Source organism: Cervus canadensis, chromosome 4, assembly GCF_019320065.1.
Source record: "Cervus canadensis isolate Bull #8, Minnesota chromosome 4, ASM1932006v1, whole genome shotgun sequence".
Taxonomy (NCBI): Eukaryota; Metazoa; Chordata; class Mammalia; order Artiodactyla; family Cervidae; genus Cervus; species Cervus canadensis.
The window spans coordinates 104,898,834-104,915,780 of NC_057389.1; the positions used below are offsets into that span (position 1 = coordinate 104,898,834).

Below are 16,947 nucleotides of genomic sequence, written 5' to 3' on the forward strand. Positions count from 1 at the left end.
TGCAGAAGACATGCTGTCTGCCTTGTAAGTGCCCATATTGTCTCTCTTTGTTAATGTCACTGTGAATCTGTGAGTGTGAGTCTCCAAGGCTCTGAGCCTAGAGTGTGTGGCTGTGTATGTGTCCCAGGTCCTCTCCATGTGATCAGCAGTGTGGACCCTGGGTGGGGGAGCATGAGATGTGGTCTGTGTGCAGAATTGGGGAGCTAATTGGCAGGGGAGACATTGGCAGAGGTTCGGGTCTCCAAGGGGCAACCAGGGCTGATTTACTGAGCCCGGCTTCCTTTCTCCTCCAAGGAGTTCCATGCGTTGAACCCATGCACACAAATACACCCTGACTCCAAGGCCAGTAACACATACACGTGTGTGCTCATAGCCTCTGCTAAACATTACTGGTGCCCACACACCCAGAGACCACACTTGGTCCCCCGTGCCCCACCCAGCACACGTTACCGCTGTGGACCCTCATACATGGTCCATACCACAGAGCGCACCCTTGCCTGGACAGTACCTCGATGCACAACCAGGCGCAAACACACAAAAAAACGCCTGCTGGCAAACTCATGCTCACTCAGTGCCTTCTGAGACAGAGGGTGAGTGTGAGGGAGGGGGAGACACACGCGCACACACACACACACACACACATATCTCTCTCTTTCTTCCTGGCCACCCCTCCCCCAAAGCCCCACAGGCCCCTACTTGCATATGTATGAGACTCATGCATTATTAATAAGGGGACAAGCCCCAGACAGCTGTGTAAATGCTCACCTCTGGTGGCCCTGGGGAAGAGGTATTTTAAGAGAAAGGGTGTGGGTGTGTGAGGGTGCCGTTGGAGGGGATGAGTATGTGTGGGAAGGTGTGTGTGGCAGGACGAGTGTGCACCTGAACCTGTATCTGTCACCTTGTTGGACCACCATTGTATATTTGAGTGTGTACACAAGCCTTTGTGTACAAGTAGCTGTTGTTTAAGTGAACATTTCTTCGGCTTCACAAGTCAGCTCATTCCATTCTCCCAGTAACACTCTGAGGTCTGTGCTGGGTGATCCCCATTTTACAAGTGGGAAACTGAGGCACGGAGTGATGAAGCAACATGTAGGGAGTAGAGACAGGCCTTGAAACCTAGTCACGAGGATATAGTTTGAGCTCTTAATTGTACAAAGTGTGTGTGTGGAGGGGTGTGTGGTTGTGCATGTGCATGAGAGTTCTCTGTACTTGGCCCCTCCTAAGGCTTCCCAGGGGGCACTAGTGGTAAAGAACCTGCCTGCCATTGCAGGAGACGTAAGAGACGCAGGTTCAATCCCTAGGTCAGGAAGATCCTCTGGAGCAGGGCATGACAACCCACTCCAGTGTTCTTGCCTGCAGAATCCCACAGATAGAGGAGCCTGGTGGGCTACGGTCCTTGGGGTTGCAAAGAACCGGACAGGACTAATGTGACTTCGCATGCATTCACGCAAGGCTCTCCTGGAGCAGACACAGCCGAGTCCTACCCCACCCTTTAATACCCATCCAGGACTTGAGCTATCAGGGGACCCTGCCCCGCTCAGGGTTCTGAAAGGGAGAAATGAGGACAGCCAGGGATGGAGGTTGAAACTGCTGAGGTTTACAGGTTGGTAGTTAGGGACACCATACCAGGAGCTGACCTCTGCCCTGCTGTGCAGTCCTAGGCAAACCACTCACCCTCTCTGGACCCCGAGTCACTGCCTAAGAAGGCAAGGGGAGTGGGCAGTGCCACTGTGTTGCAGCCCCAAAGTTCAGCACCACGGACAGGTCCCCGGCCTGCCTTCCTACAGGGCCTCTGAGAGCTGGAACCCGGACGGGCCCCGCGGTCTCCCACAGGACCCTATTCCGGACTTCATCCACACTCCCCTACTCAGGGCTATTCTTTTATCAGGAAGAGGGTGCAAGGGCTGGGTTTATAGGTAATGTTCTAACTTCCCATCTGTCCCCACCTGCTGAGGCACATGGGTGGGGGAGGGGGACACCGGGAGGGGGCTTTCAGAGGAGTGGGAGGCTTTAGGGAGGAGCCATACCCCAGGGTTTCTAGTCTCTGGAAGAATGTGAAGTCTGGGAGGACACGCTGTGTCCCAGTGTGTGTAACGGGCTTTGCTTACAGGTAGTGCTCCGTGTTTGTGCGTTTTATGATCATGTGCCACAACCTCTAGAGAAGTCTGGACCCACAACAGGAGTTTCTCTGCGGATCTAGGAGGCCTCCACACCAGTCAGTGTGAATTCAGAGGGAGGATGGGATGGGCAAGGGCGAGGCCCCTTCCTCCAGCTGGGACTTGGCAGCTCTTCAAAAATCCCAGAAACCAGGAATAGAATCTTGGCGACAACCAGATCCTGGAATTGACGCTGAGAATCGTGTCAGTCAGCAAACCCAGATTACAGGCTGGCTTGGAGGCCAGCCTGCTGCCAGAACTGGGGACCCCAGACAGACTAGGACTGGATGTTGCCCTCTGGGAGCCCCCGATTTGATTTAGGAGGCCAACTTGAAGAATGGGATTTTGATCTTGGCTGTTAAAATCAATAATAATAACAGCTGAAATTTACCCCTTCATGCCAGGCAGTGCTAAGTATTTTGTATGTATTGACTGTATTGACTCATCTATTCCTTCCAACTACCTGATGTTATACCCATCTGACCTGCAAAGAAACTGAGGCACAGAGAAGCTAAGCTATTTGCTCAAGGTCACATAGCAAGGAACAGGCAGAGAGACCACCCCGGTTTGATTCACTCCAGCACTCATGCTCTGACCATCAGACTTCACTTGCTGGGGTTCTGAAGTTGGCCCTGGATTTGGATCCTGGATCTGCTCTTGCTTGTTGACTGTGTGACCTTGAGTGATGCATGGCCTCTCTAACCCACATTTCCAGATCTGTAGAGAGGGAGGAATTGGTCCTTTCATGTCAACTATCTAGAAGGGATGTACTCACCCCTTACTCCCTCTCCATCTTGTTTCAGGTCCAGGATGGGGGCCTTGTTTGTCTGGGTCTCAGGCCTCCTGACTCTGCAGATGCTTCTCTTTGTGGCTGGGGAGCAGGGTGAGTTTGCTCGTGAGGTGGGAGAGGCTGGGGTCTGGAGAACTGACAAGATGGGGCAGCCTTTTAACTTGAGAGTCTTCTCCTGCTGGTTCTCTGGCTTGGTCTGGAGAATAAAATGAGAATAGATGAAAAAAGTCTTTGAACAGTCAAAAGCGAACAAGACACCTGAGAGGTTATTTTTAGTCATTGCCAGCAGAGGCTAGAGGTTTCCGCCTCTCACTGTTTTGCTGAGATGAGCTGAAGAGAGAAAGAGAAAAAAAAAAAAAAAAGAGGGAGAGAGAATAGTATGAAGATTGATTAGTGATGCCTGCCATGGATGTAGCAATAGAAATAAAACCCTATATGCCTCTCCCTGGCATCCCCCCAGTGGTGGTCACAAGGCCAGACTTTAGAAATGCCTCCTGATTTGCTCTGTGGCCTTAAGCAAGTATGATGTCTGTAAGCCTCAATTTCCTCGACTCCCCCAGAAGAGGATGAGAGATGGCTACCTCTGCAGATGGTTATGAAAATCAAATGAGCTGATTGCTATTTATAAAGTGCCTGGTATATAGAAGGTACTCCACAAACACCGTTTCCCTTCCGATGGTTGCCTCTCGTTTAACTTTTAGGGAAACCATGGCTCAGAGGAGAACACTGACTTTTCCATGGCCACGTCAGTGACACTGAGAGTCAAATCTCTGGTCTCCAGGATCGGGACTTTGAGTGGAGGCAGAACTATGAAAGGATTCAACTGGGTTGCCCCTCTTCTGCTCACAGATTGGGCTGCAGATCACAGATCTGTGTACTGCCTTGTGATGTTGTATAGGCAGCCTAACCTCTCTGGCCTCAGTCTCCCTGTCTGTAACGTGAAGAAAACTGCAGTCTCTGCTGGTCCTTGCCTCTCAATCAGGCCCTCTCTCCACCTTCTCCACCCCAGGCCCACAGCACACCACCGCAGCTGCAGCCACTGCTGAGAAGGGGCTCCACATGCAGAAAGTGGGGTCTGGGTCAGTCCGGGCTGCACTGGCAGAGTTGGTGGCCCTGCCCTGTCTCTTTAGCCTGCGGCCACGGCCAGGTGCAACTCGAGAAGCCCCACGGATCAAGTGGACCAAGGTGCGGACTGCATCAGGCCAGCGGCAGGACTTGCCCATCCTAGTGGCCAAGGACAACGTGGTCCGAGTCGCCAAGGGCTGGCAGGGACGTGTGTCACTTCCCGCCTACCCCCGGCACCGGGCCAACGCCACGTTGCTACTGGGACCACTGAGGGCCAGCGACTCCGGGCTCTACCGCTGCCAGGTGGTGAGGGGCATCGAGGATGAGCAGGACCTGGTGCCCCTGGAGGTGACGGGTCAGTTGGGGGAAGGGGAGGAGCCGAGGCTGGGACGGGGAAGTGCACTCGCTGAGTGTCATCTTAGAAATCACTCCTTGGGGAATTCCCTGCTGTCCAGTGGTTAGGACTCTGCACTTTCACTGCCAAGGGCCTGGGTTTGAGGGCCTGGATTCAGTCCCTTTTTGGGGGGTTAAGATCCCACAGGCAAAAACAAAAGAAAGAAAGAAATACTCCCTGAACAATGATTTGCTCTCAATTCTGATAGAATCATGGAGAAAGTCTCTGTGCATACTCCTCTGTCTTTAGCATCTCTGTTCTTTAGCTAAGAGAGAGCAGCCTCTGACTACTCTCTTACAGGCCACAACATTTCACAGGATTTCACAACCTGCAGTCCCCGTCATGGTCGTCTGCTTTCACATAAGGCAGAGGATATTGGTTTTGTATTTAAAATAGGAATACAAGTTTCCTTTTAAAATAAATATATGTTTTTTTAAAAGGGAAGCTCTTTTTAAAAAGTCAATTGAAAATATATATTAAGGGGACTTCCCTGGCGATCCAGTGGCTAAGACTCCACACTCCCAATGCAGGGGGCCTGGAGTTTGATCCTTGGTCAGGGAACTAGATCCCACATGCCAAAACTAAAGATCCTGCATGCTACAATTAAGAGCTGTGCAGCCAAATAAATAAATAATAAACATTTAAAAATGCAGGTAGAATTCATTAAAAAATTTAAAAAAGGAAATATATATTAAGGAAGTGATAGTCCTCAAGTATCTGTTTATCCAATTCCTACATTAAATTCTTTCTGTTGAAATATTCAGTGTAGTTTCTGTTTTCCTAACCAGTCAAGGTGAACAAGGCAAACAAATATATATTTTTAAATTATTAAACCAAAATCCTAGAAAAGGGCATGACACACAGAAGATGCTTGATAGATATTTGAGCACTGAATCAATGAATGGATCGTTGTGTGGAGAACACCCTGTGGACGCCTACTGGGAAGTCAATTTCCCTTAACCTATGTTGAAAAGTGGAAGTGAAAGTGTTAGTCACTCTGTCCTGTAGTCTGCCAGGCTCCTCTGTCCATGGTATTCTCCAGGCAAGAATATTGGAATGGGTTGCCATGCCCTCCTCCAGGGAACTGTCCTGACCCAGGGGTCAAACCCGGGTCTCCCACATTGCGGGCAGATTCTTGACTGTCTGAGCCCCCTGGGAAGCCCTATGTTGGCCATGAGGAAAAGCCCCTGCGCCCCCCTGTTCTGGAGTGCAGTCTTTCCACGCCCAACAATGTCTCACTGTGTATTTTATGGGGTCAGACAATCATTCCCTTTCTAAGGCCTTGTTCTCAAAACGATAAACCTCAAAGAAAACTGAAAAGTGATGAAAGAAGGGAATTCCACCTCTGGGTTTGTTTAGTTCGTTCATTCTACCAGACATTTATTGAGCAGCTACCACATGACAGCCTGGTGCTGGAGACACAGCCTTGACAGACACAGCTTCTGCCTTCTGGGCGCTCTCAGTCTAGTAAGATGGAGCAAAATGTTTAATTTCTTTGTCTCGCTCAGCCATTTCTCTCATCCCTAAATCAGAATTTGAGTCACAGTGAGCTTATTGATGCTTCACATCTGATAAACCAGGATGTGAATTACATGCTACCTTCTCCAGGAAGCCGTCAGTGACTCCATTTCTAAACTGGGCAAGAACCACAGTGGATCACCTGTTGCTCTTTGCTTCCTCTCTCAGTGCATGTACTTAGCTCCTAAAAGGAAGAATCTCTCTTTCACTCTTCTCCATGCCTTCTGTTACCTCCAGACCCTAACCCTGGCATGAAGAATGCTATCTTTGGAGTCCAGATCTTCCTGGATACAAATTCGGGCTCTCCCTTACACTGGTCGTGTGGCCCTAGAGTTGTCCCTCAACTTTTCTGAGCCTTCATTTCCTCCTCTGGAAATGGGGATAAGCATAGGGTGGTTGTAAGATTTCAATGAGATAATGAGTATAAAGGGGCTTCCAGGATGGTACTAGTGGTAAAGAACACACCGGCCAATGCAGGAGACTTAAGAGACCTGGGTTCAATCCCTGGGTTGGGAAGATCCCCTTGGAAAAGCCTTGGAAAGGGAATGATAGGTCAACCCCATAAAATATGCAGTGAGGCATTGTTAGCTCATGGCCAACATAGGGCTTCCCAGGTAACTCAGACAGTAAAGAATCTGCCAGCAATGCGGGAGACCCGGGTTTGAGCCCTGGGTCGAGAAGATCCCCTGGAGGAGGGCATGGCAACCCAAACCATGGACATTCTTCTTGCCTGAAGAATCCCATGGACACAGGAGCCTGGTGGACTACAATCCATGGGATTGCAAAGAGTCAGACACGACCAAAGTGACTTAGCATGTATGTACATAGTACTTATAAATGTTTTTTACATAGCAAATATTTAACAAATTCTAGCCCTTTATGGCCATTATCAGTCTCCTCATCTGTAAAACCAGGGTATATCAGTCTCACTCCCCATCATCACCCCAGCACTATGCCTGGTGCTGAGTGAGCAGACTTGGTACACGGCAGTGCAGGGCAGTCTAGGTGGCGCATTCTGTAAGAGGGAGGTCTGTCCTTGAGAATTTCAGCGTAAATCAGCTCCCTATCCGGGGTGTTTCTGCATAGGTGTTGTGTTCCACTACCGAGCAGCGCTGGATCGCTACTCTCTGACCTTTGCTGAGGCTCAGGAGGCCTGTCGTCTCAACTCAGCCACCATTGCAGCCCCGCGGCACCTGCAGGCTGCCTTTGAGGACGGCTTTGACAACTGCGACGCCGGGTGGCTCTCTGATCGCACTGTTCGGTGAGGGGGTACACAGGGTAGGGAGACGGAGAGCTAGCCCCTGGAGAAAGATGTTCCTTGGGAGCCCCAGGAGCACAGATCTGAGAGAGGCCGCCACCTTGTCTTGTCAGGTATCCTATCACCCAGTCCCGTCCTGGTTGCTATGGTGACCGTAGCAGCCTTCCGGGGGTGAGGAACTATGGGAGGCGAGACCCACGGGAACTCTACGATGTGTATTGCTTTGCCCGTGAGCTGGGGGGTAAGTCTGGGGCTGGTAGAACGCCCCCTTCTCTGAGCCCCTTTATCCTTCTTGACCCCCATCCTTCCCTAAGTCCTTGCCTAGCTCTCCTAAGTTTCATCCCTCTCTAAACCCACAGCCAAGACCTGGACCCACCGGTTTTTCCTCCATTCCCTCAGCCTCTCACCTCTGTGCCCCTTCCCTTCGTCTGAATCTCTCCCCCTTCCTGCCCCCTTCTCCTTCTTCCTACTTCCTTCCTCCTCACACCTTCCCCCAAGCCCCTTCCTCTTTCTGAAGCCCAACTCGTCCAGGCGCCTCAGTTACCCCATTTCTGAAAAAAAAAAGTGAAGCCCCCTCTTAGCACTGCCTGAGTGGCAATGACAGTGATGCTGTGGCAACGGGGGCGCGCAGCTGCGCAGCCTCCATCTCGTTTAGCCACAACCCCAATCCGGCCAGATCAGGGCTATTTGAGACGGGACCCCGTTCCCGGGCTCCGGGGGAGGGTCCCTGGGACACCTCTGACCTTCTCCCGCGCCCTCCCGCAGGCGAAGTCTTCTACGTAGGCCTGGCCCGCCGCCTGACCCTGGCCGGCGCGCGTGCGCAGTGCCGACGCCAGGGCGCCGTGCTGGCCTCGGTAGGACAGCTGCACCTGGCCTGGCACGAGGGCCTGGACCAGTGCGACCCGGGCTGGCTGGCCGACGGCAGCGTGCGCTACCCGATCCAGACGCCGCGTCGGCGCTGCGGTGGCCCAGCCCCGGGCGTGCGCACCGTATACCGCTTTGCCAACCGCACCGGCTTCCCGGCACCTGGAGAGCGCTACGATGCCTATTGCTTCAGAGGTATGTGTGAAGCCACGCCCCCGAAGGGTGTGTCCCCTGGTGACCACGCCCCGAGGGCGTGCGCTTTGCTAACGGCCACGCCCCTGGAGGTTTGGGTTTCTAGTGGAGGCGGAGGTCAGGCAGGGGAGAAACAGGTTGAAAACCTACTCCGCGGTGAGCCACGCCCCCAGGGGAAGGTCGCATCCCTGAGACTAGCTTTCCGTAGGAGCCTCGCCCTTCCTTAGGACAAGCCCAAGGCGAGCCAAGCTCTGCGGGGAAGTCCTGTTTAGTGTGTGGTCTAGGTCTTCCAGGTGGCGCTAGTGGTAAAGAACCCGCCTGCCAATGCAGGAGACACAGAAGACGAGGGTTTGATCATTGGATTGGGAAGATCCCCTGGAGAAGGGCATGGAAACCCACTCCAGTATTCTTGCCTGGAAAATCTCATGGACAGAGCAGCGTGGGTCGCAAAGAGTCGGACACGACTGAAGCGACTTAGCACGTATGTCTCCTGAGATCTCTAAGAGATGATCTCAGACCTCTGGATGGAAAGTTTCTTGCCTGGAACCTTGCACAGGAGCACCCGCTGGGAAGGGATTAATGCCTCGGCTAGCCACGCCCCCTAAGCAAGGCCACGGCCCCAGGGACAGGACCAGGGGATGACCCTCGCCCTTGGGTTGGTTCCACACCCTCAGAAGCCGCCAACCTCAAATCCAAAGGAGCTGAGTCTTATGTGAAAGGGCGGGGGTGGGGGGGAGTCTCTTCATAGGGAGGCCATGCCCATTAGACGCTTTCTCTCCCTGGGGAGGAGCCACGCCCAGGTCTGACCTGCCCCACTGAGAGTTGACGCTGCCTGAGCTTCACCCACCAGCCAAGATGTCTCTTGACCCTTTACTGCATCCAGTTGACTCTGATCTTGACAGTGGACCTGTCTGAACAATGGGGACTAAAACTTTGCACCTCCATCTCTCAGTCAGGGGGATCCCAGAAACAACTCAGAGAGTCAGAGGGGCACAGAGAGACAGAGATATGTAGATCTGTGCTGCAGCATGCTGAAATTATGGGTAGACTTCAAGCAGGACTTCCCAGCTGGGCCCTGGGCCTAGCACAACCTCTTCTGCTTTCTCCCACAGCTCATCACCCCACATCCCAACATGGAGACCCAGAGACCCCCTCATCTGGGGATGAGGGGGAGATTCTGTCGGCAGAAGGGGCCCCTGCTGGAGATCTGGAGCCCAGCCTGCGGGAAGAGGAGGAGGTAGTCACCCCAGACGTCCAGGAGCCTCTGGTGTCTAGTGGGGAAGAAGAGTCTCTGATCTTGGCAGAGAAGCAGGAGTCTCAAGCGACCCCCAGCCATGCCCCTGGGGTCCCTACATTAGCCTCAAGTCCTGCCCTGGAGGCTGAAGAGGTGTGGCTGAGCACCATGGCCCCCAGCCCCAGCAGCGTGGAGGCAAGCACTGTGGTGGGCACGCACGCAGAGACAGCCCCAGCCAGCACCACGCCCAGGAAGAGGGAGCGCTTTAAAGGGTTGAACGGGCGCCACTTCCAGCAACAGGAACCTCAGCAAGGGCTGAAGGGGGCACTTGAGGCCAGCATCCAGCCCCCTACCCCAGAGGCTACTGGGAATTATGTGGAGCCTCCCATGACCACTGGAGCCACAGACGCCTTGGGGAGTGGCCAGAGCCAGAGCCCCTGGGCTGTGCTGACAAATGAGGTGGAAATGCCCAGAGCTGGTGAGTGGCATCTCTGGGGGAGGTGGGACCTGCCTGGGGATCTAAGGGAGGCAGGGGGGGAGGTTCCCAATCACAGCTGGGTCCCCTGGCCTCCCCAAGCCTCTGAAGACCCCTCTTCCTCAGGCCTGGAGCCAAGGAGACTATCAGAAGAAGGAGCTGCTGAGAGATAATTATAATAACTGTTGATATTGTTTCAGGTTCCCTTGGTGGTAGGAGCCCCCAAGAACCCTGGCTGTGGCCCCCAACCGTGGTCCCGCCCATCATCCCAGACCCCAGCAGAGCCCTTGGCCTGGAACTAGAAGAAGCCAAGCACTTTAGTGTGAGACCAGTCACCTCTGACCTGCCCTGGTCCCCCTTGGAGACCACTCCCAACCCCTCCAATGGCCCCAGCCCTGCCCCCTGGGAGGCTTCTCCCGCAGTCATTTCTCCAGACCTCCCTGTGATGGCCATGCTTCGTGCCCCCAAACTGTGGCTCCTATCACAGGAGCCTCCTATGCCGCTCCCCACTGAGGCCAGTGGAGCCAAGGGGCATAGTGTGCCCATGGCCACTGCCCCGCCCTCCTCTGCCTCAGAAATGGAAGCCAGCCCACAGGATCCCATCCATCCAGAAGTGTATTCCCTGCCCTCCTCCTCCGGCCTGGCAGGACAAGATGGAGTGTCCACATCCCTGTCTCTCAGCAGCCACGGAGGAGGAAGTCCTCCGGCCCCTTCACAGGCAGCCATAGACACACAAGCTGGAGCCAGTCCTAATTCCCCTGGAGTAGACTTTGGAGAAATGAGAGGGGCCAGCCCTACTGAGCTCAGCAAAGCTGAGCACCCCAGGTCCAGCCCACAGGCCTCTGTGGACGGGAATGTGGGGGCAGATATCACTGTTTCTGAGACTGCCACTGAGCCCCTGGGAGCCAGAGGCATCTCGGAGTCTGAGTCTGGGGTCTTCAACACAGCAGAGAGTCCCACCTCCAGCTTGCAGGCCTCCATGGACAAGACGCAGGGAACGTGGGCCTCACTGCCCAGGGAAGGGCTGGACCCCCACTCCCTATCTGCACCCTCGGGGGTCCCTGAAGTCTCCTTGATGCCCAAGGTCACCTCACGTTCGGGGCCTTGGGCTGCTACAGATGGAGGAATCACGGTGGATCCTAGGGATTCCACAGTCACACTGGACACCAGCGATGCTGGCGGGCATTGGGAACCTGGATCCCACATGATTGAGGGAGCTGAAAGCCCCACCTTGAGCCCTCAAATGACTGTGGATACAAGTGTGGTGACATCCCTCACGTCCTTGGACCTGGGGGACAAGGTTGGGGTCCTGTCCACATTCACAGTGGCCTCCTCAAGCTCCCGGCCCCACCCAGAGCCAGAGGGCCCCCTGGTGACCCAGGGAACGCTGGGAGCCATGGAGCCTCCACAGGAGGACAGCCACTCGGGGGACCCCATTCTTCCTCCCTGGACGGCGACAGCAGCCAACAAGGACGAGCCTGCTTCAGTTTCCTCGGGGGAGCCTACCGTGCCGTGGGACTCCCCCAGCACCCTGCTGCCTGCCTCCCTGGGCCCAGAGGAATTTGAGCTGGAGGTCCTGGTGGGGAGCCCAGGTGTGGAGAGCTTCTGGGAGGAGGCAGCAAGTGGAGAGGAGCCCGCCCTGCCAGGGACTCCTGCAAATGGGAGTGCAGAGGAGGGTGAGTTCGAAGCTCGTGGTCTCATCCAGGCCACCGTGTTGGTGCTCAGGGATGTGGGGTTGGGAGGAAGGATTGTCCTTGGTGCCTGGGAAGGTTTCTAGCAGGGGATGATGTTCAAGATGGGGGCTCATTAGACAGAGCTGAATTCCAGAAAAGGTGCTCCTGGCAGAGGCACCATCCTGGGCAAAGGGCACGAGGTGAAGTTGTGTATGATGTGTTTTGCACACCGTAGTGGTGAGGCGATGATGAGTGGTTGGGCAGAGTTTGGTTTGGGGAATGAGTACCATCAGCAGATCATGTTCGTGTCCTCTCTGAGCTGACAGTGCTGGGCAAGGCTGGGGTCCTGCCTTCAGCGATGCCCTGTCTGAAGATGAGGCTGGCACAGACCCCTCCCTGGGGGGGAGTGGAAGGAGGAGGCTTGGCAGGGAGGTCTTCCTGGACAAATGTTGAACTGCAGCTGAAATCCAGTGGTGCACATCTTGAGGGACCTCTTGCCACAGGGAATGTGCGTGCTGGGAAGGAGCGGGAGTGGTGGGCATCACCCCCATTTTGAAGATAGCAAACTGAAGCTCAGGGACATACGTCACTACCAGCCAGTCAGTGATCAAACCTCAAGTCCACATATGCCTTAGTTGCTCTGTGCCCAGTGGAGTCCAGAGAGACCCACCAGCCTGTTCTCCTGAGGTCAGGTCTGCCCATAACTCAGCCTGCAAATTCCAGCCCTTTAGTTTTTAGGTCCTGTCATATTGAGCTATTTTTTTTGGTCAAGTGAGCTTAAAAAAAAAAAAGCAGCTAATTAAAAGACACTTTTTCTGAGTTGCAAAACACTCTTATTAACACAATTGGTTTTACACTTGCTCCTTTTTTTGAAGGCAAAGTGTCATGGCGATGGGAACGGTGGATGCAGGGTTTCATCGCCCACCCTGTCATCTCTGGGCTGTGTCTGGGGCCCCATCTTCTTTTCTTAGATGCCCAGGAGGCAGGTGGACCCTGGGCAGGGGAACTTGCATTGGTAATGGTTGATGATTATAGGTGACTGCCTTTGTGTTTGGATTATTTTGAGCACTTTACTAGAATCATCTTGGTTAATCTTTTTATTTTTAAATTTTTTTCAAGATTTTTTTATGTTTTGGCCACTCTGTGCAGCATGGAGGATTTTAGTTACCTGAGCAGGGATTGAACCCATGTCCACCCCCACCCCCTCCGCTGCCATTGGCAGTACAGAGTCTTAACCACTAGACCACCAGGGAAATCCCTAGTTAATCCTTTTAATGTCTTTAGGGAGCAAGTTCTACTATGATTCTCCCTTTATAGATGGGGAAGCTGAGGCACAGGGAAGTCAAGTGACTTGTGCAGAGTCTTGCAATTGGGGAATGTCAAGGATAAAGTCTGAATCCAGGCTGTCTGACAACAGTCTTTGTCTCAATCTAAGATGTTTATTTCATTGGCGTAAATAAACAAAACAAAACGCCCTGAGGTTTTGGAGAGGGGGGTAGGCTCATCCTGGGAGGGGGCAGAGAAGAGACTGGTTGTGGAGGATGGGTACGGGAAGCAGGCTCAGTGCCAAAGGAACCAGAGGAGGAATGGTCAGATAGTTAGGAGGAAGACCACATAGCAGGGTGCTAAGGAAAGTGCGTTGAGAGGAGCCCCCAGGGCTCTGGCTGGATCTGTGCTGGACTTGGTCGTTTTTTTGGCTCCAGACTCAATCCATTGGCAGCCGGGGCGGAGGGAGGCAGCCAGTGCTGGGGGAGACCCAGGCGCCTACTCACCTACTGCTTGCAGCAGAAATGCTAATGAAGCCAAAAATAAATGCAGCACCAGCAAGCGACTGAGTCACCGCCAGTCCGTGGGCAGGTGTCAGCGGCACGGGGCACCTGGTGGGGCTTACGCGTCCCGCCGCCTGGCAGCCCCACGTGTGTGCACACACGTGCCTGGGGGGCACCAGGCACAGACATAGCCACAGGCCTCTCTGGCCATCCGCGAGGGCACAAGCCACCACCCCAGGGACAGGCTTCCATCATTGCAGGAGGACCAGCGGCTGGCTGTCTTTACTCAGTTAGCAAGCAACTGCTGAGTGCTGGCTGTATTCCAGGCACGAGGGTGAGATCGAGTCAGCTCTGGAAGCTGACCTTCTAGAGCAATTCTCTAGAACTTTCCTAGTGGTGGAAATGTTCTCAAGCTACACTGTCTAGTACGATAGCAGCCAGCCACTTGGGTCTTCTTTGTTGCACACAGCGTCTTCGCTGTGGCACATGGGTTTTTCATCCTGGCACACAGGCGTCCCTCCCATTGTGGCAGGAGGGCTCCGGAGTGTGTGGGCTCAGCAGTTCTGGAATGCAGGCTTGGTTGCCTGGCGGTATGTGGTATCTTAATTCCCTGACCAGGGATTGAACCTGTATCCACTGCATTGGAAGGTGGATTCTTATAACAGGTGGACCACCAGGGAAGTCCCAGAACTACAGTTTAATTTTTCTTCCATTTTACTTGACTTAAACAGCTAGGTGTGACTGAAATGTGGACCATCACCTCGCTCGCGGGAGGCATGGATAAGAAATGGTGATGTTAATAAATTATACTGGAGGTTAGAGAGTAAGAAAGACAAAAGAGAAAAATAAAGCAAGAGATGAGGGATGCCAGTGGGCAGTTTGGGTTTTGGAAGGGGGTTAGGATGAAATCTGAGCAAGCCTGAAGGAGATTGAGGAAGGAGCCATACAGAGATCTGGGAGGACGAACACTTCAGGCAGAGGAAATGGCTTGTGCAAATGCCCTGAGGTGGGCCTGTGATGGTCCAGTGAAGGAACGGAGGCCCAGCATGGCTGCAAGCTGAGAAAGAGAAGAAGGGAGATAAGAATCAGGCAGGGAGATACTGGGGGAGGTTGTATGGGGCCCTGGGGGCTGATTTTGACTTTTCCTATGAGGGCAGTTGGTAGCCATGGAGGAATCTAGGCAGAGGAGGGACGTGATCTGACTCAGGTTTACATGGGCTTCCTCACAGCTTCGCACCTGTGGGGAACACCCTGCGAAGGGTGAAGGTGGAGGCCAAAAGGCCAGGGAGGAGGTGCCTGCTTGGTGCTGCCTCATTTTGTTTTGGGGCCCCAGACAAAGACAAAGCAGGAACAAATTCTGGGTGATAGGGGCTGGAGAAAGGGCTGTAAACTGGGCTTTCAGAACCCCCAAGGCCAGTTTTGGCACTTGAACTGTCCTGCTGTGTGGCTTTGAGGTAGGCCCTGGGTCTCTGGGCCTTCTCTGGGTCTCAGTTCTAGCATCTTGCAGTGGAAGAGCTGACACTGCCCTGACAAGAGATGGGCGTCATCTGGGGTGCTTGGGGGTTCTTGCTGTGCCCCTCCAAGGCTCCAGGACAGAGCCCGCCCACCAAGGCATCTGGGCCCCTGAGATGGGGAGGGGAGACCCTCCCGCCTCCAGAGAAAAACCGCTGAAGAATGAGAGAGGGGGAGAGGGCTTCACATTCACTCCCCCTGTCCATGGTAAGCAATGGACAAGAGGCCTCAAGAGGCCCCAGGCTGATATACACAGAGCCAGACATGGCATTATGATCAGGAATGGAGAAGGATGAGCTGTTTTTATTGTTGTTTTGTAAATGAGGCAACAGAAATTCACAGAATTTGCCCAGGATTTCCTAGTGAGTGGCAGAGGCAGATATTGAACCAGACTGTCTGACTGCACACCCTATGCACAGTAACTGCTGTAAATCACCTCTTCTCCACATTGTAACCACTGAGGTTGCATCAAAAGAGGCTGAGCCACAAGAATGAAGGAGATGATGGTTCCCACTGGTCCTGGTGCTGTTCATTCCCCATCTAGAATCTATGCCTACTTTGCCCTTGAAGTATGAGAAGCACAATGAAAGTAGAGTATGTCTAGAAGCGGGGGGATAAGTCAAGGAGAGCACTTAGACCATGTTCTAGGAGACTTTGTAAGAGAAGCTAAGGGAATCCCATTCTTTAAAAAAAAAAAAACACACACACAAACCTTGGCTTCTTTTAAATTTATTTTATTTTTCTTATCTTTTGGCCCCATCACACAGCATGTGGAATCTTAGTTCCCCAGCCAGGGACTGAACCGTGCCCTCTGCACTGGAAGCGTGGAGTCTTAACCAGGAACCCCATTCTAGTTCAGTCCAAGGAAAGACTTTGCCATAGGCAGTGCAGCCAACAGATGCTTTGTAAAGAGTATTTTCTGGAAACAGATTCCTGGAAAGAGTAAGCTCATTACAGGGTCACACGAGAGGAAGTTAGCAATCACTGGGAAGGTACAGAGGGGACTCCACAGAGAGGGACTGAACAGAAGGGCCTGTCAAGGTCTGAGTTCTGGGTTCTGTGAGAGGCCGGCCTGATGGCCTGACTCCTTCCGACCCTGCCTTTCCCTCCCACAGTCCCCTTGGATCCCTGTGAGAACAACCCTTGCCTGCATGGGGGCACCTGTAGGGCCAATGGCACCATGTATGGCTGCAGCTGTGACCAGGGGTTTGCTGGAGAGAACTGTGAGATCGGTGAGTACCGTGGAATCAGGATGTCCCAGCAAACGTCTCCATGACGGATCAGGGGATCACAAGAGGCTGGCTTCCCATGCTCCTTTCCCCTCCCTCACTCCTTGGGTCCAGTAAACCAGCCCCATCACCACACATCTGAGCTCTCATTCTGGGGGCTGAAGCTCTGGGGTGCTGCCTCCCATTACTACCAGGCAGAGGTAGGGGAGGGGAAGACAAAGGGATGGTAAGGTTCAGACTCCCACCCCTGAAGGGCCCCTGGGGATCTCCTACCCTCTTCTGGATGGGCAGGGGTATAGGCACCACCACCAGAACTGTTGGATGCCAGCCCCAAAGCCCCATACAAGAAATACGCCAAATCATGAAATTATAAAAATAATTATAAGTGACATAATTTCTTGAGCTCTTCCATTGACCCTCTACGCACAGCCACCACTGAGGTATTATTATCATCACTTTGCAAAAGAAAAAAAGGAAACTGAGTCTCAGAGAGGGCAAGTGACTTGCCTGGCATCGTGAGTGCCTCAGGCACTATCTATGCAGGGATTAGTATAAGTGTTCAATGGATAGCTCCCTATACCTGCACACAGCTTTGTGACTGTGCAAATCCTTGTAAATGCTCTGGAACTCAATTTCCGGGGTTCCACATTTTGAAGACCCTTCAGCTCCAATGTTCTATGGGCCTGTTTGCCAGGCCCACCTTCACTGTTTTGGAATCAGGGGGAACATTCTGCACACTCTCGCCTTTAACCGGTCCAGTGGCATCTGTTCTCACTGATGCAAATATGTCAGTTGCGTGAGGTTCCAATCCCTTGGCT

The 16,947-nt window shown here is 53.3% G+C and overlaps 1 protein-coding gene across 1 annotated transcript in view; it reads left to right on the forward strand.

Moving 5' to 3' along the window:
* NCAN (neurocan) overlaps positions 1-16,947 on the forward strand; it is a 29,285-nt gene that overhangs the window by 1,579 nt on the left and 10,759 nt on the right. Inside the window, exons 2-9 of the mRNA XM_043467468.1 lie at positions 2,960-3,039; positions 3,956-4,366; positions 7,010-7,184; positions 7,295-7,422; positions 7,947-8,240; positions 9,350-9,949; positions 10,147-11,622; positions 16,016-16,132. Of these exons, the coding sequence (XP_043323403.1) occupies positions 2,967-3,039; positions 3,956-4,366; positions 7,010-7,184; positions 7,295-7,422; positions 7,947-8,240; positions 9,350-9,949; positions 10,147-11,622; positions 16,016-16,132 (3,274 nt within the window). The 5' untranslated portion in view covers positions 2,960-2,966. The remainder of the gene's footprint in view (positions 1-2,959; positions 3,040-3,955; positions 4,367-7,009; positions 7,185-7,294; positions 7,423-7,946; positions 8,241-9,349; positions 9,950-10,146; positions 11,623-16,015; positions 16,133-16,947) is intronic.